A 23,477-nucleotide genomic window follows, 5' to 3' on the forward strand; every position below is an offset into this window, starting at 1 on the left:
AAAACAACCTGTCATAATTTTAAAGTGTGTTGATCACAGTTTATTTTTAGATCTGACAAAAACAGAAACATCTCCAAAAATATTCTAAAGAAGCAGTGACCTTTCCAGCTTGGAAAGCAGAGTTGTTTTAAAAACATCCTCCAAGCTACAGGCTAAACAAATCTGTAAGACCCCTCAAAAGTCTTCCCAAAAGCCTGCCACATTCACCTATACATTGTTTTATAAAAACTTCTCACCTAGGCTAGCAAAGGTAGTCTTACTGTCAGCTCATACTCAGAAGCAAACCAAGAAGTCACCTCCTGAGAAGGAGAGCATTGGTCTGAAGACAGAAAGGGCTGCTTGTGGGAATGTGGTGAGTCACAACAGCAGCTTCATGTCTGTGCTAGAGAAAATACAGTTCACTGAAGACACAAGCAAAATGAGGAAAGGTGGTGAAAAGGCACTGGGAGTCAGTTGGGGAAATGATGGTCAGGAAAAGAAGAAAGCTTCCAAAATGAAGAAGGATTTGATGCACAAATGATGCAAAAGTAAGTGAATATTTTGTCAGGTGCAAAGGGCAAAAGCAGGCAAGGAAGAAAGTTTTATCCCTCATGCTCTGGGGATGATATGTTACAGCTGGACAGGCAGAGTGTCACCACTGCCCCATGGTCAAGCTGCTGAAGCTATCTACAGCTGGGTACTCTGTGATGGCTAACAATTATCTCACCCCCTACACTTACTTGCAAATTCAAAACTTCCCTCCAAGCAAGAGCAGTCATTAAGCAAGAGGGTCATGCTGGGTCTATTTTCATCAGAAGGATCCCAGCATCAAATCTTCAAAAAAATTCTGGGTACTCTACTGTCTTAATCTTGTGAGATTTTTTTCTCTACAGCTTTCCTGTTATTCCCATCTTAGTTCTCCCCAAAACTCTAATGCATTTGTTCAGATAGTTCAGGATTATCAAATATATTTTGAGTCCTGCAATTATGTTCCTGCTTGGCTTTCTTGGCAAATATCTGTAGAGGAGAACTTCTTGTTACCTTGGTGGGGTTTTTCTGTTTTCTTTTTTTTTCTCTTATAGGATTAAATAATGAGAATGTACTGTTCTGTGTTGGCCTGAAGCAAAAGCAGGAAAAATTAAGGAATTTTGAGTAAAAACATAACTTTGGCAAGATTTGCTCTGGTGGCCTTCAAGAAATAAAAATTAGACACCTCATTTATTCAACTAATTTGACTTGAAATACAGCATGTGTGTTTTTCTTGCTGCAATTACAAAATAAAATGTCAAAAGTTCATAGGGAATCAGCTCTGGACACAATGTAAAACCAAGTCTCTGCAGGAACAAACCTGTGACCTCTAGCAACAGAAACACACATCTATACCTTTTCAAGGAGAAGAATGATTCAATTACACTACAGTAACTACGCTGTCCATTCATCCTCAGCTAAGATGAAGAGTCTAAACAGAACGGCTGACGCATAAAGTAAAAGTGTTGGACTCCAAAAGGATTGCTGCAATTTCCCTCAGACTTAGTCCCTTTTTCTTTTCTTTCCTGAAAAGAGTAAAGTGATGAAAATGGAAAACCCATAGAAACTGGAATTACAAACCATGTAATGCTGGTTTTGCTCTTGGTTTTGACTTTGTACATGTATTGATTCATCAAATGTTAGGAAAGATTTGTAACAAAACACTTCATCTCCAGAATTAATATCTTGACCCTGTGCTTCTTTGTAAAAGCACTCCAACAGGGTCTAGGTATTGTGACACTGTGACACTGACTCAGGTCAGCATTTTCCAGGGCTTTATCAGTACAAGAATTCAGGTGAGTACAGTAAACTCTGGTACAAGCTTCACTATGCTTCTGACTTTAACCTCATCTATAATTTATCTACATCTGCAACTAAGGAAAAAATTAGAAGTTGCTCTGAATGTATTTAATTTTATTGTTTTCTGTTTGTATTTTTATGTTTGGTTAACTTCCTGAATTTGCAACAACCACCCTAATTAAAAACAAGAAACTTGAGGTTTAGGCACAAGTTTGAAAAATGTATATGTATTTTTTTAATCTTAGATGTTTACTTTGAGCAAAACCAGCCTTGCATTCCTTGAGAATTTCATTATACTTAACAAAGTTCCATTCAAACTTAGGCACATTACCTCCCAAAAGCATAAACAAATTCCTTATGTCTTATTTGGAAATTGGACCAATAATTCTCTCTTTTTTGTGTCTGTTAAGAACAAGGTTGTGCAGCAAGCACCGAATTTATCAATGTGCTAAACATAAAGAATGTGGATTTTGCCTAGGCTCCTTTTGATGATAGTTCAAAAGTCCAGGAATCACAGATATACAAAATGCATAAACCAATGCTACCCAAAGAATGGTTTTCCTTCCCAATCTTCCCAATCAATTTTCACCATTAAAACCAAAAGCAAAGACTCACCTGCCACATTCTCCTCTGCACTCTAAAATAACACATTTAGCCATTGTTATTGTTATTTCTCATGATAGGTTACAGAAGCATGAATGTGTTTTTCCTTTAATTCTTCCTTTATTCTCACCGACTCCAACTCATTACAGATCTGTGCAATCAGATCTTGAGGACTTAGAAAATATTCCTGATCCATTCCTTTCATTAACAAGTTCCTAAAATTATTTCATTATTTCCCAAAAACTGTTGACTAGGTTGTCCAGTGATAAAACTCCCTAATGCAGACCCAAAAAGTGAGAAACTTGTAGTGTCTCCACTGGGCACCTCAATGCAGCTTGTTCCTGAGTGCAGCAGAGCAAGAGAAAACAGGGACTGGCTACCAAAGGTGTGGAGAAGAGGAGCACCCAAACTTTGCCGCAGACACCTCTCTCTTCTTCTGGCCAGTGAGTTTTCCCATGGTTGAACTGACCTGAGCGCAGTTTCTTGGTGGTGAAATGCTGTGAAGGCAGTGGGAAGGAAGCTGCCAAGCCCACCTCATCCTTGGCTGGCTCACCTACACCACTCTCCTCACACACCAATTTCTCCACTTCCTCCATTCCACCCCACTGCACCGCAACCCTTCCCACACAAACACGTATGTGCACCTTTCTCTCCGACCCTGCTTAGCCCTTCGCACTCAGGACCTTGGCTGCTTTTCTCTGGGGACATGCTCAAATATGGCACATGGGTGGGAAGCTAACAGGAGGGGTAAGTCCTTTTTCCACCCTCTTGTTATACTGCACTATTTCAAAATCCGAGCCCAGTCCTTCAACTCCTGCTCTAACAACCCTTTCTCTGCCCACGTGCCTCTTCTGCAGAACTCTACCAAACCCAGTGGCAGGGCAGGATGGTGGCTGACAGCCACACTGCTGCTTCAGACTGTGCCTTGCAAGAGAAGCTGTGGTCACACAAGGGACGAGAGAGTTACCTCACAGCCAGGGCCAAGGCGTGAGGAATGCGTCCTGCCTGCCTAGGACCCACAGAGTCCAGTTGCTCATCGTGAAGCAGACAGCGTGGATTTCACCAACACTAACAGTCCCACAAAAACAACCCTTTTCTATCAAGTTAGCAAAACTTTTCCTCACTGTGTCCTCTGCCTTGCCTCTGCCTAGCATTTTTTCTTCATTAGCCAATAGCACTAATGTGGGAAAAACCTTTTGTCAGACAGGCAGGGATTTTGCAAGTGCTTTACAACTCCCACATGTCATCTTCCCTCCTGAGGCAGGAAAACAATTCAGTCACATTCTCCTTACATCTGGACAGAAAAGCTGGTAGGAATGAATAAGAAAAACAGCGTGGTTTTGCAAAGCAGTGAACCATTCAGCTTGTTCCAGCTGTAGAAACCCCCCGGCTCCTTTCTCCAACCAACCTTTTCATTCCTAGAACACCCACTCTTCTTTTGCCCCTGCTTTTCTCCCCGTGAGAGACTGGCCAGGGTACACACAAATACAGCACTTGCCTCGGTGACTTTTTGGGAAGCACAGTCCTTTCCAAACTTCTACTCCCCCCTGTGGCAGCTTGACGGCAGAAAAGAAATAGAAAGTGCACTTCCCAAGTCATGCACTCCACCGGCACTGTTTTCAAGCCATTTATCAAGAAAAATAAAGATATGTGAAGGCCTAGGTGAGTTATCACTGAATTTGAGAAGGTAAAATGACAAAACTGTTCCCAAGGAATTTGAAAATCAACCCTCTGTATCTTGTGAGTGACAGAAGGAGAAAGGCTAGTTTTAGAACTCACCTGAAATTTTTATTACAAAGTTTGTAACTCACACAGGAACACTGTCAGGACAGATTTAAGATTTTCAAATACCTTGTAAAGCTTAGGCAATACAAATAGGCAGTTGATGAACTGTCTTTTCATCCCATGTCATAATTGAATCTCAAATAATCATACAGATCTACCATGCTATTAAGGTTACGCTTTTCCACAAGATCCATCACGGATAACTTCCTCACAAGAAATGCACCACAAATAACTTCTTAGGCTCAATCTTCACAAAAACCCCATTGTCCAAAATGGTCAAAACAAACACCATACAGTAAAACCTAACCTTGATTTCTATTTAAAACCCACTAATAAAAGGGTTATAAATGGAGTAATATGCTCAGGAACATGTGCTGTTAGTGAGAGTCCTGCCACTTTTACAACATCGTGCTTATTACTTAAAAGCCACCCATCACAAAGACATCTGTAGCAACACGGTTGTAAACACTGGACCTGAGACCACTGATGTTTAAAACAACTAGGTTTCCTCAATTAGTTCCTGAAGGAAATCAAAATATTTTAAACATGTCCCCACTTCCCTAACAATGCACATTTCTTGGAGTATCTGCTTTTCTCGTCTCCATGTGAAAAATGGTCTGACAGAGAATTTCCCACCAACACCAGAGGGATCAGCAGTCTGAGATGTTTTTCAGACCTGGCCCAGTAATCGCTAAATTTCACACACATCCGTGGGTCAATAAGGAAGCCACCTTGGCTGTTGTAGGTTACATCCCGGTTTCCCTGCCTGCGTCACTTGTACAGATGTATTTACACAGGTCACATACCACACATCACTTGGTGAAAAAACAGACAGCCAAGCTGGCACGTGAACCATGGGGAACATAGATCAAATTCTATGATTTTTTTCCTGAAAAATCATAGAATCTCTAGATTCTGATGCCAATGCATCAAGGATATTATGTTCTTTTGCAGGTCAGCTGATGCAGTGTGCTTATGAAGTCCTCCAGACACATTACAGACCTATATAATAAGCCAACTCCTCCACTTCCTCTGGAAGGACTGTGTGAACAGAAAAGCCCACTAGACCAAGGTCAGTGAACCAAGGTTGTATCAAAAATGGAGGGGACATTTCTCTCTTTTCATTTATCCTCAAAGAAACCACACTGTCACCCACACATGTACTATCCCATCAGACAGCATGGAATATGTATCCCACAGGATTCTCCCTAGGCTTCTACTCCACAGCAGCTAAAATATAAATTAAGATATTCCATAGTTTATGGCAAAGAAAACTGCATTTGTTAATGGAAGTCCTTAATTTGGTCAAATATTAATTAAACACTGGTGTCTCGGCTTGGGGGAAAAAAAAGCCCACAAACCCTCAAAACTTACACTAACAGCTCCTAAAAGAAGCAGGTTGAAAAACTGAAAACAAGATCCACGCACTGTAGACTAAGCAGATCTGATTCTTTCCTGCCCACATAATCCATGACAGAGTGGGAGGAAGTGTTCGTCCAGCTGTTTTCCACGTGGTTCCTCTGAGAATCTCAAAAGGATTTCTGGTGTATGTTCTGAGTCAATCCCTGGCCACATTTCCTCTCCAGCCAGCAACCGCAACTTTTTATGAATTGTTAACCATTTATGGGACAATTGTCAAAGGAGCGGTTAGTGGCATACTGCTGCCCTACACTAGTTGACTTACTACAGCAAGAGGTTGCAAACGTCAGTCAAATCTGAGAAATAAACAACTGAGAGCCTCTCCCTCCTTACTCACCTTTGCGAGCCATGGAAGGACTCTACGCTTCCCCAGAAAAACCCAAGACACAGCCAGCCTCCTCACAGAAGTAGTGAATGCTGCTCCTACAGTGCTTTTAAGACCAGATCTGTGGCAAAATTTTCAGAATAAAATAAGATAAACTGAATCTGAGGCTCAGTAGGTAAAGGACATTTAGCTTCACAGTACTCATAATCTCACTTTCATACAAATAGTTTTACATGTGCTTTGAATACCCATTTAGATTACTCTACTTCCAGTAATCACTTTGCTGGTTTAAGACCACACACATTCACAAAAACTCCAGTTACTTTTTAAGAATAAAGCCAAGAGCTTAAAGCAGCATTCTCGGGGACTCTAGAAATAACAAAACATTTGCATGTTAACACATAAAGAATGACATTACAGAAAACAACAAAACTCAGGTCTGCTAATGGGAATTGCACCTGATGGTTTTGCTTTAGCCCAATTGACTTGGACTTTTTAAATCCCAATATTTTGATGGCCAACAGTGCATTTAGTGAACTACCCAACTGATGCTAGCAGAGAACCTGAACCAGTATCTTGAGGAATTTGGACTAGATCCTCCATTTCAGCAGCAAACATGTCCATAGCCTATGCCATCCACTGCCCCTCCCTGCCTTCTAATTCTGGTTCACTTTGGAGAAGAGCTAATGGCTCTCAGTAAGATTAGCTGATGTGAATTGTCATAGCTACAAGGGGAAAGGCTTTCTACCACTCTAACCAAGCAGTACAAATTGCACAACACAGATAAGCTGCTTGATAGATCTTGGGAAATGTGGTCTTTTCTTTGCCTTTGTTGCTTGATGAGATCACACATCTCCCCAGAAAAGGATGAGTAAAAGTTCAGCAAGTTATCTACTTCAGAGCCCTTTCTATGACTACAGATACATAGAATAAGCTACCAGATGACTTCTAAGAAAGAGAAATACCAGGCAGCCACATTCATGATGGAATAAATCTCTTTATTTTTACTCTGTGTCTATTTCTGAGCTAGCAGAGTAAGTCTTTCTTGGAATCTGCATTTTAAGCAAAAGTCTACTAACGTAACTTTAACCAGACCTCTCCGAATTTTGAGATGCATTTATTACAATTTTAAAGAAATATCCTAGTGAGCATTTTGGGAAAGGAACTAATTGGCACACCAAACCTAAGGCAAGCCAGAAATGTCTGAAGCCAGCTACAAGCCTATCGTGATGATAAACAGCTCAGGGTCCAGGTGTCCATATATGGCAAGACTTCCTATAAGACTGACAGTACTGTATGTGCATTGCGTATGGTTGTTGGATCAGATTCACATTCCTCGGGTATGTTTCTCTGGGAGCTTTTGATTTCCGCTTTGAGGGCTGGCTCAGACCTCCAATTGCTCTTATAAAAAAATATCTGTGACTGAAAGTTGAAAATGTGCAAGATTCTTTCTTTAAGTACACAAACACTCCAAGTCTAGCCACTTTCCTGTAGTCTTGCCAGGTTTTCACTATGTCTGATACCTGATCAAGTGACTTTTTGGGGGGAAGCAGGAAAAAAAAAGGAAAAACACAAGAGAGGAATGTAGCAATCCACACCTGTACATTTTACAAGACTTCACCAACTGAAGCTGATGTAGACACACACATACCCTATATAGCTGTGTAAACAAGTCTGCAAGGCTGGTGTAGTGAATTCCTAGTTTCAGCAGAAAAAATATACTATCTTAAAAGCATGTGCTGTATAAACACCTGCATGGAAGTCAAAATGAGTACATTTTAACCATTTTATGCATCAGTTCCAGGATGTACTTGACCAACCTGTGGCATACTCTAAAGGCACCTGTATGTGGCATCTGGGGATACTGTTTAGGGGTGATTATGGTAGAGTGACATTACTGGCTGGACTAAATGATCTTCAAGGTCTCTCCAACCTTGAGGATTCTGTGGTTGTCATCAGAAAGGATAAGCTGAAGACAGATTGGAGTCTGCAAGAACTGCCTTTGCTTCCAAGTTCCCTTTGCCCCTGTGTGTACATACGCACCAATGAGGTACCCATTGTTAGACACATCTAACAACACGGAAACCAAGATGACCAAAAGGCACCCCTGGGGACTCTGGTTCTTACCTACCTGCATGTGCTGATACAACTTGTAATTTAGTGGGCTAATGCCTGATCCACAGTGGTGCAAGACAGAATTAGGTCTGAATTCAAGTAACTATTCAAGCCATTTTTCTCAGGGCAGCAAGTGTATGAGGCTTGCTGTACTTGGCTTGCTGTGGGAGGACTTAGGACAGATTTATCCTTTAATTTTGGATTTCCTGGCTTTCTGGTAGTTTGTTACTTTTAAACATACTTCTTCTGTCAGTGAGATTCTTAGGTTTTGTTTAATAAAATTGTATCTCTGAAAAAACCTCTTACATGGAAAGTTATAAAACATGTCTAGAGCCTCTCTCTGATGTTCTACCATATTTAGGCATTTAAAAAAGGCATTCTGTTTACCTGGTTACATTTGCATTTTGGTATGCATGTCATACATAGTTTGGTACACACACTATTTACCCAGCACTGAGGCCACTGGAGTCATTCAAGTAAATACAGATTTTAGGAGACCTCACGGTTTTGGGAACATATATTATTTACCATAACTGTTCCTCTGGGGTTCATTTTTTCTTTCAAAGACAATCTCATTTCTTTTAATGGAGAATTTCAAGTAGAAGAAATTACATCCAAATGACTTTACCAGATGCAGTACAATGCTGGCAGAATATAAGTAGCAGTTTTATAGCACAATTGTCCTACTGGGGCATTACATGGAAGACCTTCTTTTCCCCTCATGAATCTTGTTTTATTATCACAGCATCATAGCATGGAAGTATGTCTACATATGGAGGGATGGAAAGAAGCGAGGAGCAAGGGAGAATGGCACTGGAGGAAAGCCTGCATACAAAAGATGAGGTATCTCTTAAGGTACTACCAGATTTTAGGTTGCTTATTGCGATACATTAAGCCGGTCTCTCTTACTAAACACTAACATACTTCCACAGGTCAAAAGCCAAAACATTGGCATTCCCTGCGTTAAAGCGGAGGTCAAACAACATGACATCACTGAATATTCAAATCATACACAGGAGGCAGAGAGAGAGCCATCTTCCCGGTTAAAAAAAGAAAGGAAAAAAAAACCAACAATAATCATAGCAGTAATCTGCAATGACTTAATACAAGCCACAATGCTTACGTCCTGGGTTCAGTCAAATACAAACCACAGTGTTAAGGTTTTGGCTGAATGAGGTGGCATGCCATTCTCTTCTTCTTGTAATCCTGGGGCGGACCATCAGGAAGGTTGGAAGCAGGGATGTGCGAGGAACGAGGAACGTGTTGCTCAGAAATGACAGCTGCACACAGGCAGTGGGAAAATAATAGCCACTTCTTCCATGCTTCAGACTCCACTCACTGTGCCAAGTATTTCAGAGTAAATAGGCACTCTCTCTATTCATAGAGAGCATCTATTAGGGAAAGAACACATTACAAATATTCAGTATGATTCAGTGGTACACAGAGTCAATTTATACCCGGTAGCGTAATTATACCTTTTTTCGGTGGTACCAAAGCACCCGGACCGTTCGCCGCCGGACACCGGGTACCCCGCGCCACCCCCGATCCACCCGCGCCGCGTCCCCTGTGCCCGGGGGAGGGACGAGGGACGAGCGGGGAGCACAGGGGAAGGGAAATAGCGGATTCCCCCTAACGCCCTTGGCAACCGCCCCGCCGCCCCTTCCCGCCGGACCCGCCGCCCGCCTCGAAATAACGCGCTGCCGGGGGCGGTGGGGCGGCCGGGAGCGCTGGCATCGACGGGGACTCACATTTAAAACACATCAGGACGAAAAATAAAAAACCGTGATGGGGGGTGAGAGTGTGCGCTGGGGGGGCGCAGCCGGAGGAATGCGGGAGTCAGGGGTCAGGGCCGCTCCGGGGCGGCGGCGGCGGCGCGGGGCGGGGCGGGCGGCGCGGCGCGGCGCGCAGGAATGCGCGGAATGTCGCTGTTTGTCCGCGGCCCCATTCAGCCCATTGGCGAGGCCGCGCCGCCGCCGCCTATAAAGGGGCGTCCGTCCCAGCAGTCGGCAGTCACACAGCCACTCGCCCGCCGCACTCGGACGGAGCAGAGCGGAGCGGAGGAGAGCGGAACCCAGCAACAGCCGGCAGCAGCCACCCTCCGGCACAGCGCCCACGGCCCGCCGCAGCCCCGTCCGCGCCGCCGAGGAGATCCGCCCTGCGGGAAGCTCTCGGTTTACCTCGGCTCCCCTCGCCGCCCGGCTGCCCGACGCCGACGCCGCCGCTTCGTCACCCACAAGCCGCTGACCGCTGCAGGATGGTCCCCAACACCATCGCCCCGTTCGCCCTAGCCCTGCTGCTCGCCCTCCTCAGCCCGGTAAGTGCTGCCGCCCGCGGCGCCACCGCGCCTGCCCCGTCCGGCCGGTCCCGGCGGCGGCTCTGACGCTCCCCCTTTCTCTCTGTTCCCCCCGGCAATTTCAGGAGGCTCAGGGCCAGGAGTGCAGCGGGCAGTGCCAGTGCGGAGCCAGTCCCACCTGCCCCGCCGGTGTCTCCCTGGTGCTGGACGGCTGCGGCTGCTGCCGCGTGTGCGCCAAGCAGCTGGGCGAGCTCTGCACCGAGCGCGACCCCTGCGACCACCACAAGGGGCTCTTCTGCGATTTCGGCTCCCCCGCCAACCGCAGAATCGGCGTCTGCACCGGTGAGTGGGGGCCGGGGCTGCCGCGGGAACGGGAACAGGGTCCTGCCGGGCAGGGAGCGAGGAAAGTGGGAACCTCCGAGACTCACGCTCTGCCTCCTGCCCCTCGCAGCTCGGGACGGCGCCCCGTGCGTGTTCAGCGGCATGGTGTACCGGAGCGGAGAGTCCTTCCAGAGCAGCTGCAAGTACCAGTGCACCTGCCTGGACGGCGCGGTGGGCTGCGTGCCCCTCTGCAGCATGGACGTCCGCCTGCCCAGCCCCGACTGCCCCTACCCGCGCCGGGTGAAGCTCCCTGGCAAGTGCTGCGAGGAGTGGGTCTGCGATGAGGCCAAAGAGCAGACTGCCGTGGGACCTGCACTTGCCGGTGAGTGGGGGGCTCTCTGCAGATGGCAGCCGGGGGAGGGGACACCCTGCATGATGGAGGCTGAAGGCAGTGGACTAGGGGGACGCAGGGCAGAGGCTGGAGGGCTGCAGTTAGTGGAATCACCCCACGGATTTTAGCTGCCTGAATTTCTCAGGAAAAGGAAGGAGTGTTTAGAGGGCTGAGGTCAGGCAGTGGTCTCATTTTGGTTTTCTGTCTCCTGCAGCTTACAGACTGGAGGACACTTATGGTCCAGACCCAACAATGATGCGCGCCAACTGCCTGGTACAGACCACAGAATGGAGTGCTTGCTCCAAGACCTGTGGCATGGGTATCTCTACCAGGGTCACCAATGATAATGCCTTCTGCAGACTGGAGAAACAGAGTAGACTCTGCATGGTCAGACCTTGTGAAGCAGACCTGGAGGAGAACATCAAGGTAAATATTATTATCTTTTTGTATGCTGCACTAGGTTGCTTCCATCCACTAGCAAAAGGACAGTGAACAAAAGTGCAGAGCTGACAGGTAGTCAGTTTCAAGTGGTTTACTTGGAAATTTGAGTTTTACCCTAGTGGTGATCACTATTTACAGTTAAGTGTCCTTAGTTTTCTTCTCATGCTGTGTTATGGCACTATATAAGACAATCTTGCCTAATGATAACACAGTAAGGATTAGCACAGCTGCTCACCCCTAACTTGCAAGCTTAGTGTGCTTTGTGAAAGCCTACCTTCTAAACATCTTGTATTCACTTCTATCCTGACAGAAAGGCAAAAAGTGCATTCGCACCCCCAAAATCTCCAAGCCTGTCAAGTTTGAGCTGTCTGGCTGCACCAGCGTGAAGACCTACAGAGCTAAGTTCTGTGGTGTTTGCACTGACGGGCGCTGCTGCACACCCCACAGAACAGCCACCCTCCCTGTGGAGTTCAAGTGCCCTGATGGGGAGATCATGAAAAGGAAAATGATGTTCATCAAGACCTGCGCGTGCCACTACAACTGCCCTGGAGACAATGACATCTTTGAGTCTCTGTACTACAGAAAGATGTATGGAGACATGGCGTAAAGCCAGAAGGAGACGCTAAATGCATTCTCAACTTGAACTGATTTGCATCTCATTTTGTAAACATGATTCAATAGCACAAGGTATTTAAATCAGTTTTTTTTAATTTCAAAAAACTGTTCCATGTGACTTAAGACAATTTTTCTACTGACCCCAAATGGTGATTTGAAGAAGAACGTAAAACGGACAGTGGGACCACAGCGAGACACAGCTTCAGAACATGTTCCTGAGGTGGTGTGATGGGGTTAAGGGAAACAGGCAGGAAAAGCAGATTCAAGCAAATGTTCCCTTAATGTGGTACAGCGTGCTTCATCTAGTAGTGCAATTGAGAAGAGACCATTAGCATGTTTGCTGGCGCTGGCTTAGAGACAGCAACAGCTGGAATGCAAACACCCAGCAAAGTGCTAAGTAGGTGTTCTGTTAGTCAGGACATTAATGTTTCAGCTCTGACACTCTGATTCAGATGGCTTGGCCAACAAGAATCAGAATCATGTCAATTAGACTGGACAGCTTGTGGCAGTTAATTTACCTGTCACAAGCTACTTTTTATGAATATTGTAAATACTGTGTGTATATATATTTGTACAGTTATCTAAATTAATTTAAAGTTTTGTGCTTTTGTTTAATGCTTTGAAAGTTCAATGATAGCCTTCTTTTTTGGAACAAGATAGGTAAGATTTAAAGCTTGTTTGACAATGCATTCAAAGCATGAAATAGATACTCTAGTGGAAATTGTTCAGATAGGGCCAAATGGTGAGTTGAGGTCAAGATGAAGCTGAGGTGCCTGTAATGTTACAAAGCATTCGTCTGGCAAAATACGTTTACTTACTACTTTATAAGACAAGTGGCTTTAAGAGAAATGGCTGTTCTGTAGCTCATCAGTCTTTCCACTTGAGCATTTGTTTCTTTCTTTGACTATGGCTCTTTTTGGACAGTTTATTTGTTGAGAAGTGTGACCAAAAGTTACATGTTTGCACCTTTTTAGTTGAAAATAAAGTATTTATATTTTTTATATAAATGGCTTGGTATTTCATTTACTTTTACTCTCCACTGTTCCTTTTCATGTTTCTAAAGGTGTTGCCTTTTCACTAGATGAAAATCAAGTAATGTGTGGTGGGTTCTTTCTCCAGAATCACATACACTTATGAATAAGCTAAAGATTTACTTATTCTGTTACTAGTGAACCAACTGTATTTTGTTACTCTTCTGAATTTAGAATTCTGAATTTAGGGAAGGGCCAGGCTTGCTTTGCCAAGCCCAGTATGGCATTAGAAAGTGCAACAGGTCTCCTCATGCATCACATGTAGTTCAAAAGGAGTCAGCTGGTCACCATGGTATTCAACTGCTACTGTAATACACCACACAACATGCTTAGTTTCATTGAGACGTTCCACTGGTTAAGATTTGTTTTCAACTAAGGCAAAGAAAATATTTTAATTACTAAAAGCATTGAAGTGGTTCTTGACTCTAGACTCAAATCCAGAAGTCCAAAATTTGGGGCAATTCTCGGGGAATAGCTGATGAATGGTATCATAAAAATCACAGAATACGACAGGATGGAAGGGACCTCTAAAAAACTTCTGGTTTACCTTCATGCAGTGTAGGGCTAATTTAGATGTAGCTTTACTTGAATTAACACCTAAGTGTGGTATGACAGAGCACTGAACTCTGGTGGCAATTATGCAGATTATATTCCTGCTTGCTGACAAGGCCAAACCATTACATGTGACAGTTCTGTGTAAAGTGTCCATGGTTTCAAACTCCTGCAGGGCCACAGATGAGAAGTATTGTAAGAGTTACACATTTTGATAATGGTCCAAACATTCTTCTTAGATAAGCAAGAACTATTTGTGAGGACAGTTGTGAGTCAAGTCCCTCATCCCCCTGAAGCTAAAAGAAAAGTTTCAGTCCTGTGCTGGGACCTACATCAATAACAGACTTTTTTTGTCCCTTTATTAAGACAAGGAGATTCTTTGAATTCAAAATTAACCTTTGCACTAGAAGCATTAGTTCTTGTTTTCAGAAAAAAACATGCTCTCCAACAAGAATCCTTTTCAGGCAAACAAGTTCAATCTGGAATTTCCTGGTGCTGAAAGAGTGTTAGCTTACAAAAATGTCCATCCTTCCTGAGCACCTTCCAATCCCATTGATTTCAGCTAGCATTAGCAGCAAATCAGTGTAACACCAGCTTTGACTAATGATGAACAACAGAGCCCTAAACTAATGGGAAGTCAATGGGAGTCTTGCCAATGGCTTCACCAGGCTTTGCTCAAGGACACAGAAGCATTTTCCCTTCCTCTGAAAAATAAAAGGAATTCTCCTGGCATGAGGAAGTGGCTTTCTATGTCCCATACAAAATACTTTTGGGTAGCCTCTGGCTCTTATGCTCCCTGAGACTCTCCAGCATTTTTTCCTCAATGTTTTTTTTTCAGATAATGAATATTGTGCAGCCATTCAGCTCACCCTGGAAACGCTTCAAACACTCGTACAACACTGAGGACTGGTTGCCTGACCACTACTGTGGCTCCACCCCCAAATAACAAGAAAACTCTCATTTCTAGTTCCAGAAAGGACAGAATGTATGTGGACTTCATTCATAACCATCGCTATAGAATTTCTCAGGATTAGCAGAATAGAAAGAAGCACAATGTACCTGGCAGGTTGGGATTAATTCCTGTGAGAAATGGGGTGCTTATGACACTGCTTAAGCGTGTTGATGAACAGCTCTGCTCTGCAGTCTTTTATCAGTTAGTATCAGATATTATAATGAATGACATTTACTAATACCATCATTCCCGTGAGCCTCACGACCACAAGATTCACTCATGTTCTGCTCCCAGCTCTCTGTAGTGTGGGTTGTATCTCCAACACCTAATCCACACAATGCTATGGCCTCCTCTGGCGCTGTCATCCAGCTGTGCCTGGCAAACAAGGCTGGAGGGTCAGAGAGCAGCAGCAGGGCTCTGGTTGAGGAAGGGCTGTCTGAAAGACACCTGCAATGGGGTTCCCCCAAAGCAGCCCAGGACCACTGCCTGCCCTTTCCCAGACTGGGTGATGATGAAACTGCCTTGCCTGCCATCTGACACATTATTGCACTGTTTCACAGGCCAGCAGAGCACAGAAGAATCCTGTCAGAATATTTTGATAGTGGTTTGCTGTTGCCACTGTGGAGTAAAATAAGGGAGTACACTACATATGCAAATCTGTTAAGCATTGTTTCTCTCCCCTGAGCATATCAGGGATCATAAATCTCAGGTATGCATTATAATGAATTCCATTCCTTTTTCCAGGAACAGGTATAGTCTTCTCACAGAAGCATACGTTTTACACCATTTCCCAGGTGTTAGACCTCTGAAGGCTTTATCTCTGAAGGTAAAGAAATTTAAATGTTTTGTTGTAAGGTCTCCTAGAGGTATAGGTAGGCATCATACTGTTTGTAAGGCTTTCTTTCAAAGGTATCCCAGGAAAAAGGAGCCCTTGTGTGGAATTTATGGCATCTTAAATGATGACTACAATGTGGGCCTTTCAACCGTAAAGAAGTTTCCTGATTTCATTCTTTGTGCCTAAGATGCATAGATGGAAGAATAAAAACCTGAGTTCAAAAGTCCAAAGTCACTTTTCTACATGGGAGAGAGCACTGGTTCATGTTCCCTTCAAAATACCTTGTTTTGAAAGTCTGCTTTTGGTTGTTTGCATCCTCAGAAAATCCTATTGAGCAAGTTTGCTACTGTACTTTAAAAATATTTTATTCATATATGAAAGCATATTCATTCTAATTACTACCTCCTTTAAATGTATCTCCAGTTATATTAATAATACAGTTGGTAAAGAATTACTGTAAAGTCAATACTAATTTGATAAAAGGTATTCAATTAAATATTAAACAGAAATTCAAGGTGGCTGAAGATCAGAGTATCAAATACTTTGAAATAGTTCTAAACCATCGTATTTCAGATTTTTGTACCGTAACACTTTTGCATGGATTTGCAGCTTAGCTTTCTAACACAATACAGATGTGAACAACAGACAGGGATTATAGCCCTTTCATATGAAATAGGCTCTACTCTCCAGATGGAAATTTGTCAGATTCCTCAGAGCTAAGACACATCCAAGAGACACTAGTTAAAAAAGTCTTCAAGAATGAGCCACTTTTAATGATCTGCAACCACACAGGAACAAATAAGTCTTTGAACAGTATCCAGTTGTTTGTCTCACAAAGACGGAGACTCAGCTGAGAAAACTGACTTTTGGAAACCACTAGAAATAGCATATTTTTTACTAGATCGTTTGTATTTTTCTCATGTAGCATAGTTTTTCAGACCTCGCACTTGAAGAAATCTCTCATTTCATTATACTGAAAAGGACATTAAAAATAAGAAGGAACAGTAATTTTTACCTGAATATATAATAATTCAACCATTCTGACTTTGGATCCTACCACCAAAACCCAAGTTCTTTAAAAACAGTGCTTAAATGTGGCTTTAACTGATGTTATACTATGCCTACATATGGAAGTAGTTAGCAAGGAGAAGTTGGGATGAAATACCACTGTAAGGCTTTGCCCAAAACCCAAGAAGAATCTGAGAGAGGAAGTAGTTCAGTTAACTTATTTTTCCTCTCATTTTCCACTTTTTTTCCTCCCTGCAGTTCCTTTGATTCATGTCCATAAATGGACATACCAAAAGCCACTACATTCTCACAGTGTTTTTCAGCCTGCCTGGAACCAGGAAATACCAGGAATTTCTTCAAGGAACCTGTTCCCAAACTGTACTAAAGCCTTCAACACATTTAGTGTTTGAACAGAGTTTAGAAGCATGACTAAGGTCCCATCTCCACTGCACAATTCAGCATTGCTGCTGCATCAGAGAAGAGCTGTTTGCAGTCCTTAGTGCTTGCCCTGGCTTTTTCAGATCTTCTCTGTTCTAGTCCAAGCCCACATCCCCAGAGTAGTGAATGTGGGCCCATTCTGAAATGTCCCACCCTGAAACATCTGGCTGCATATTGTAGCAGCATTCCTCAGCTCCTGTCTGTCATTGGGGCAGTGCCAATTGCAGGACTGTATACATTTGCCTAATGGTAAGTAAATTCAACCCTGGTAGGAGTATAATGGTGTTTATGTTGTGAGGAACAAAGCATTTTACAGCCTCCTGAGCAGGACCAAAAGGCTGCTAACACAGTACTGCAGTGCTAATATATTCCAGTGGTGCCTCCATTCGTTACTCAGCCCCATTAATTGAGCCACTGAAAGAAATGTGCAATCCAAATAAATGTTTGTTGGTTCAAATTAGACCTATTAAAAGCAGGTATTTAGCAGCTTTCAGCAGCTACAAAATATGTTTTCCTGTTCCTGAGCTGAATGCTAAGAACCAGCTTTTCAGCCAGTTTTCAGGACTCCGGTCAGCCTAGCTAATCAAAAAACTGCAGTCAGACTGGTTTGGACCACCTGTGACCCAAAATCCTAAGGCTGTACAATTTTAGGGGAACTGCATGGGACTGTGTGCCTTGGAGGGCTCCTGGGAGGACACAGGCTGGCTCGTGCAGCATTTGCTGGGCAATAAGCCCTTCCAGGAGCACAAACTGCACAAAACAGTGTTCTGCAAACAGCAAAAATTACAACCTAGTATCAACCTACTAGGGAAGCGATAAGCCAGTGAATATGGTAAATGAAAGAGAAGGACAAGGATTCAAATTAGATCTGAAATATTATTCAAACTGTAGATAATGTAACATGTGGGAAGGTACTTGATATAATCTTTATACACTGTGATATGGTGTTAAGTATCCTTTTTTTAATTAACAGAGCAATGTAAATAAGTAAGAAGTCATATTTGGCCTTTTCCATTTATACGTGCTGTCCTAATTCTAAGCTTGTTGTGAAGTTAAAAAGTCCAAGATCAGTAAGTTAATCAAGATTCTGAAATCTAATGTGTTAGGAGTTAATGAAAAAAGCCAGCTCATCTTACCTTGGGAATTGCCATGAGTGTCTCTCAGTGGGCTTCCCCATCAGCCTCTTAGCTGTAGTTACCCATCTGGGGGAATCTGCTCAGCTGACTTTTTTCTTCATCTGTGACTCAAAGGATTTTCATATGATGACAAAGAATGCAAATATTTCTTTCCTTCCATTGATTCTTCCAGCCACAGCTCCTAGCCACTAAGTAGTCACCTTGGAAAGAACTGCATAGATAAGAATATGCCCTAGCCTATGATCTTGAATGGATCCCAGCATGGCTAATGCCTGTCCCAGCATGGCTAATGCCTGTGAGAAGTCACCTGGGATCAGTATTTTCAAGGGAAAGCAACATTTGGTTTTTCTTGCTGTGCTACAGCATTGCTGCTTATCCTTATGATTCACAGGAGTACCAAAGAGCATTCTAGAAAGTGCCATTTTACAGTCATTTGATTACAGACACCAGGAAATGCTGTTAGAGAAGAATTGGCAATGCTATCCCACTTCACAAGAGGGTGCCTCACTTAGAGCTCGTCCACGTGGAAAACATTTTGAGCAAGTATATTCTGTGAGGTTTAACCTTACACACACACAAGCGCTTACACACGCAGACATCCCCATTGTAGCTGCCTGTATCATCTAGCTATTCTCATGAAGATGCAGTTTTAATATAAATGTGTCACCTTATGCAATATTCTACTCTACAGATGTGAGTATGCTTGTGTTACCCTTTGGATAACTGTATACAATGGGGATTTTTAGTTCTGGCTTTTCTGACTTCTGCAAGCATATAATAAGCATGGCAAATCTTGTAAGTACAGCCAGCCTTAAGAGTGCAAGGATTATCTGGGTAAAAACTTGAGTTTTGTGTGAAGAAATAGTGGACTTTCTACATGCAGAAATGAAGAAAGACTCTTCTGTCCTTATGAGTGCTTTAATTTTATACAGTTGAAAAGCAAATTAGAGGCTATTTATGTAATGTTTTCTTTGGCTTCTGCTTGGCATTCTCCACAGAGCTTATCATAAAACAATTTATTAGAAACAATATGTATATTTGTTAACAACCACACACAGACAAATACAATGGCCCTCTCAACACAAATCAGAGACAAACAAGCAAAAGGCTGATAAAATCTCTTTGTGCTGTACGGTTACTTCTTATTGTGAGAGGCAGCAGGATCTTCTTCCAAATAGTTTACAGTTATGCCTAAAATCTCTCTAAGATTATTTATTAGACTTCATTGAACCAGTCTTCAAATATTTTTTTGCTCTGTACATCCACACCAGGACAAGTCGTGGGCTAGTAGGATTGCACAAAAACATCCCGTCCTTTAGACAGAAAATAAAGAAACCCTGGCACCTGTATTTTGTCCGTCTGCTTTTCCAAAACAAGGAGTAGACAAAAGTTGGTCTGTCATTTTATTTCATTAATTCATTCAGATAAAAGTGGCTTCATTGATGAGGCAACTATGACACATATAATTTCTGGTAAATGATGCTGTTTATAGATAGCGTAGGGAGTACAGAAATATATTCCATGTTTGTCCTAGCTAGCACTTAATGCCCCACGTGAGCCCCTATCAGACTATCAACCCCTGAAACACCAAATTACTACAAACACCCTGTCAGTTCCCGGTCTCTGCCAGACTTCAGGCTGGAGCAGAGGAACGAGACCGGGCTCTTTCTCTGCATCACACTGACACCGCGTGGCAGCTCTGCGGCCGCCTTTTGCTCCGGGTACAAACTTTGCCTCCGTACGAATGAAGCTAAACAAGCTCATGCTCTTTTTGGTGGAAGGTATTTGATTACTCACTTGAAAAAATTCATGCTATTTTGTTACCAGGAATGATGTGACGTCATGTAAACATAGACTTGTTTGAAATACAGGAAATCTTTCTTATTTTCCCAAAGTGAATTAAAGTAACAAGTACACAGTTCTGCCCAAGTACCATGCTTTACTTAGATATCATTGCAGCATTGTTATCTAAATTGAAAATATAGAAAATGAAACCCCCAAAGTGTGTGGCACCCACCCTGAAGGAACAAGTCACTATAATATGTCACAACACATCACAATAGTTTTCACCAGCAGGTACCTGGAAAAATACACAGAAAAAGGGGATTATTTATTAAAGGAGAGTATGTTTTAATTGTCTTGCTTTTCATCTTGCATGCTTCTTAAAAACTAATCAACACTCCAAGGTTCAAGTTTTAGGATGAGCAGAACTGGCTTCTTCTCCTTAGGCAGATGCAGATTCACATGTAGGCTTTGGGTATCTGTCAGAAAACCATAAAATTATCTTATGTAATTACATCTTTTTTTCCAGATGACTAATTATGTTACAATAAGCTTTTGAGCTAAATTGTTGAAAGGGAAGAAATTCCCTCCTGACTTTTTCAACATGCATAGACAATGAATCACATCCATTTTGTGCAGATTTGGTCTGCTAAATAGGTCTTTGACTCTGATACTCTGGATCTAACTCAAACCTACTGTAAAAAAATCTCTGATCCAGCTCCCTACTTCAGACCCATTAATATGAAATGGATTTGTAAGTACAAATGGGCCAGAGGGCTGCTGTGCCGTTTCTCTGGATTGTGTCTGCTGCAGGCGTCAGCTGCCCAACAGAATTGTGGAGCGGGGTCTGATACACGGACTGCTACACTACTGAGACTCAAAAACGTGGTAAGAAATGTGTATGTTTGTAAGGCCCATATTCTTCCTTCAGAAGTTAATATGTTTTCTACAACTCATTTGAATAACAACTTTAGTCAATAGTCAATAGTAACAGTGATGGACCGGTCATTCTTAGCCACTCGAAACAGAGATTCACCTGAGATTTACTTTCCTTACTCTGCTCCTTAACAGCACTCTGCACCTCATCTGCATGAGCAAAGAACTGAGGCTTTCCTCAGATCATCTTCCCCAAGTGAAAAACTTTTAACAAGAGGTCTTCAGACCTTTTTCAATGTTTTTTTCAACTAACCTGACTGTAAATGTTCAGTGAATCTCAGGCCCAACACAGGACACAGAAGCCTTGAGGTATGAGTACACTCAGCCAGGCAGATGTCAGAAAAATCTCTTCAGTCTCCTAGTGTCACCCCCCTCCTTGGAAAGGAGGCAGTCTTGTAGATAGCTCAATTTTGTGCTCACCATCAGCCTGCTCCTAACTGACCTATTTCTTCAGCTTCTAAATCCCTACCAAGAGTTACATCCTGTAACTACCTGTGCACAAGTACTGCTCTCATATTCCTGCTTTGAGAACCCAGGTTGCGCAAACATTTGCTTACACAGTTCGCTTTACACAGAAATCCTTCTGCTTCTTTTTTTATGTAAAAGGTACTGGCTCAGCCAAACAGGTCTAAGAACATATTCACATTCACTTCTCCTCTGAGCACTACATTCCCCATATATGTATTTTGCATTGTGATTCAGTCTTAACACTGATGTTCTAGTTGTTTTCAGGATGATTTTGAAATTTTTATTATACACACACTCCAACAAAATCATTATCTTCATGAAGTGTCACATCTTATACCATCAAAATATGCTATCTATTATGTATCTGAAAAAAAATCTTCTGAGGAGAAGGCTAAAATCAATGCATGTCTTGTTTCTAAGGTAAGGCCTTAGGAAAGTGTTTGCCATCAACCAACTCAAAATTTCTCTTATTAACAGTGGAAATTGTTTCTTTGTCACATGTTTATCTAAGTCCTTTGGGCCAAAACAGCCTTTTGGTTATTGCTTTTTCTCTTTAAGGAAGCTGTGGGCTTGCTCTTTTTGATAGACCTATTCCCTCCAACACCCAAACATTGCCCTTTTTTGATGCTCTTTTAGTAATGGAGCACTTGCACTCTTGCTGAAATAAGTACAGCTCTGTAATTTTTGAGGACTCTGATACTAAATTCCATATGGCTTCTTCTGGCATGTAGGGGTTCTTCTTGTAATACTTCAGTTTCAACATCATGTTTTTCATAACAAAATTCTTCATTTTTCCGAAGCTTTATTTTGGTATGCACTATCTTTTGGCAAATTATCATTGTGAAGGAGTCATAGTGGATGTTGTAGGAATCTCCATACTTTCTGTATTTAAGGAAGCTACATGTCAAGGAAGTACATAAAACCTAGTGCTGAATTTGAAAAGACATCAATATGTTCTGAGCTTGCAGCATATGGAGGCTGGGAGTCTGAGGTCGTGCTTTAGTCTTCTTGGGTTTTTTGGTGGTTCTTTTTGTTTGGCTTATTTTTGGTTGCTTGGGGGTTTTTGAAAGCTGTGGACAACCTAGTTTATAATATGTAATCTCCAAGATGAAATCCATTTATCCAAGACCTCACAAGAACAATTGAAATTAAGAAATTAAATGGTTGATACAGAGTCCCAATTCACTTCTGCTCTGTTGAAGCCAGCAGTGGGAGATGGCAACATGCAATTTAAATGATTTTAGCTCACTTGTACAAGGAAGTTCCACTGGCATGATCCATAACAGGATATACAGTAATTTATATGAAAGTAAAACTTCCTCGGTGTTATGGGGAATGATAGCATAACCTTCTTCTGCAGAATTTTGATTATTTGCACCTCAGTAATTCAAGCTTCCCCATGCTCTCATCTCTAAAAATTCTACTAGTTGTGTTAGCTAATTACAAGAATGGAAAGTACCTCATAAAGAGCCTATTATTTTCAGGTGGTTTGCCTGGATTTCTACTGTCCTGGGGCCATGTTTCCTTGGAAAATTACAGTGTTAACAGATCATTATGTTATTCCAGATCAGGCCAGAAGAGGGCCAGATATCACCAGCAAATGATCTGTGTTCACTTTTCATTCAAAGTATAATGTATCTACATGTCCGTAAACAATATATTTTGAACACCAGAATCAATTTCTTACATAATTTCCTTCTTCATGTAAAGAGACTAAATACAGCTTTAGACCTAGTTAAAGGACTGTGACAAAGAGCATAATTTTTTTTTATAGTAAACTGTGCCATCTTCCGCAGCCAGCAGAAGACTTAGAAGCCAAGCCACAAGATTTAAAAATTAATTCATCGCCCTCAAGCAGCAAGTTTTCTGCCACAGAGAAATTCAAAGCTCTGGCACAGATGCAGGATGGCAAAGGTGAGGCCTCCAGCAGAGACATCTGAAGAGACATAAAGAAATTCCCTGTCAAGCTTCAGACTGAGGCTGGTGCTAAAGCTTTGCCCGAGCGCTGCAAATGCAGACACTCATAACAACTAGATGGGAAGTTAACAAATGTGACACACATCTGCAGGAAGGGCTGGAAGGAGATATGGGGAACTATACACCCATCAGTCTGACCTTGGTTCCAGGGAAAGTCATGGAGCAGATCATCTTGAATGCAATCACATGACATGTACAAGACAACCAAGGGATCATCCCAATCAGCATGGGCTTAAAAAAGGCAGATC

General features: G+C 42.5%; 1 protein-coding gene across 2 annotated transcripts; it reads left to right on the forward strand.

Annotated features, from left to right (window-relative positions):
• The first annotated feature begins 10,059 nt into the window (after positions 1–10,059).
• CCN2 (cellular communication network factor 2) lies at positions 10,060–13,121 on the forward strand. 2 transcript variants are annotated; one of them, XM_030946323.1, is made up of 5 exons: positions 10,060–10,367; positions 10,472–10,688; positions 10,798–11,049; positions 11,273–11,484; positions 11,810–13,121. In XM_030946323.1, the coding sequence occupies exons 1-5, from the start codon at positions 10,308–10,310 to the stop codon at positions 12,104–12,106; spliced, it is 1,038 nt and encodes a 345-aa protein (XP_030802183.1). In that variant the 5' UTR covers positions 10,060–10,307; the 3' UTR covers positions 12,107–13,121. The 2 variants fall into 2 exon arrangements, with proteins under 2 accessions (XP_030802183.1, XP_030802182.1); XM_030946322.1 differs by having other exon boundaries at positions 10,242–10,367; positions 10,463–10,688.
• The last annotated feature ends 10,356 nt before the right edge of the window (positions 13,122–23,477 follow it).

Source organism: Camarhynchus parvulus, chromosome 3, assembly GCF_901933205.1.
Source record: "Camarhynchus parvulus chromosome 3, STF_HiC, whole genome shotgun sequence".
NCBI lineage: Eukaryota > Metazoa > Chordata > Aves > Passeriformes > Thraupidae > Camarhynchus > Camarhynchus parvulus.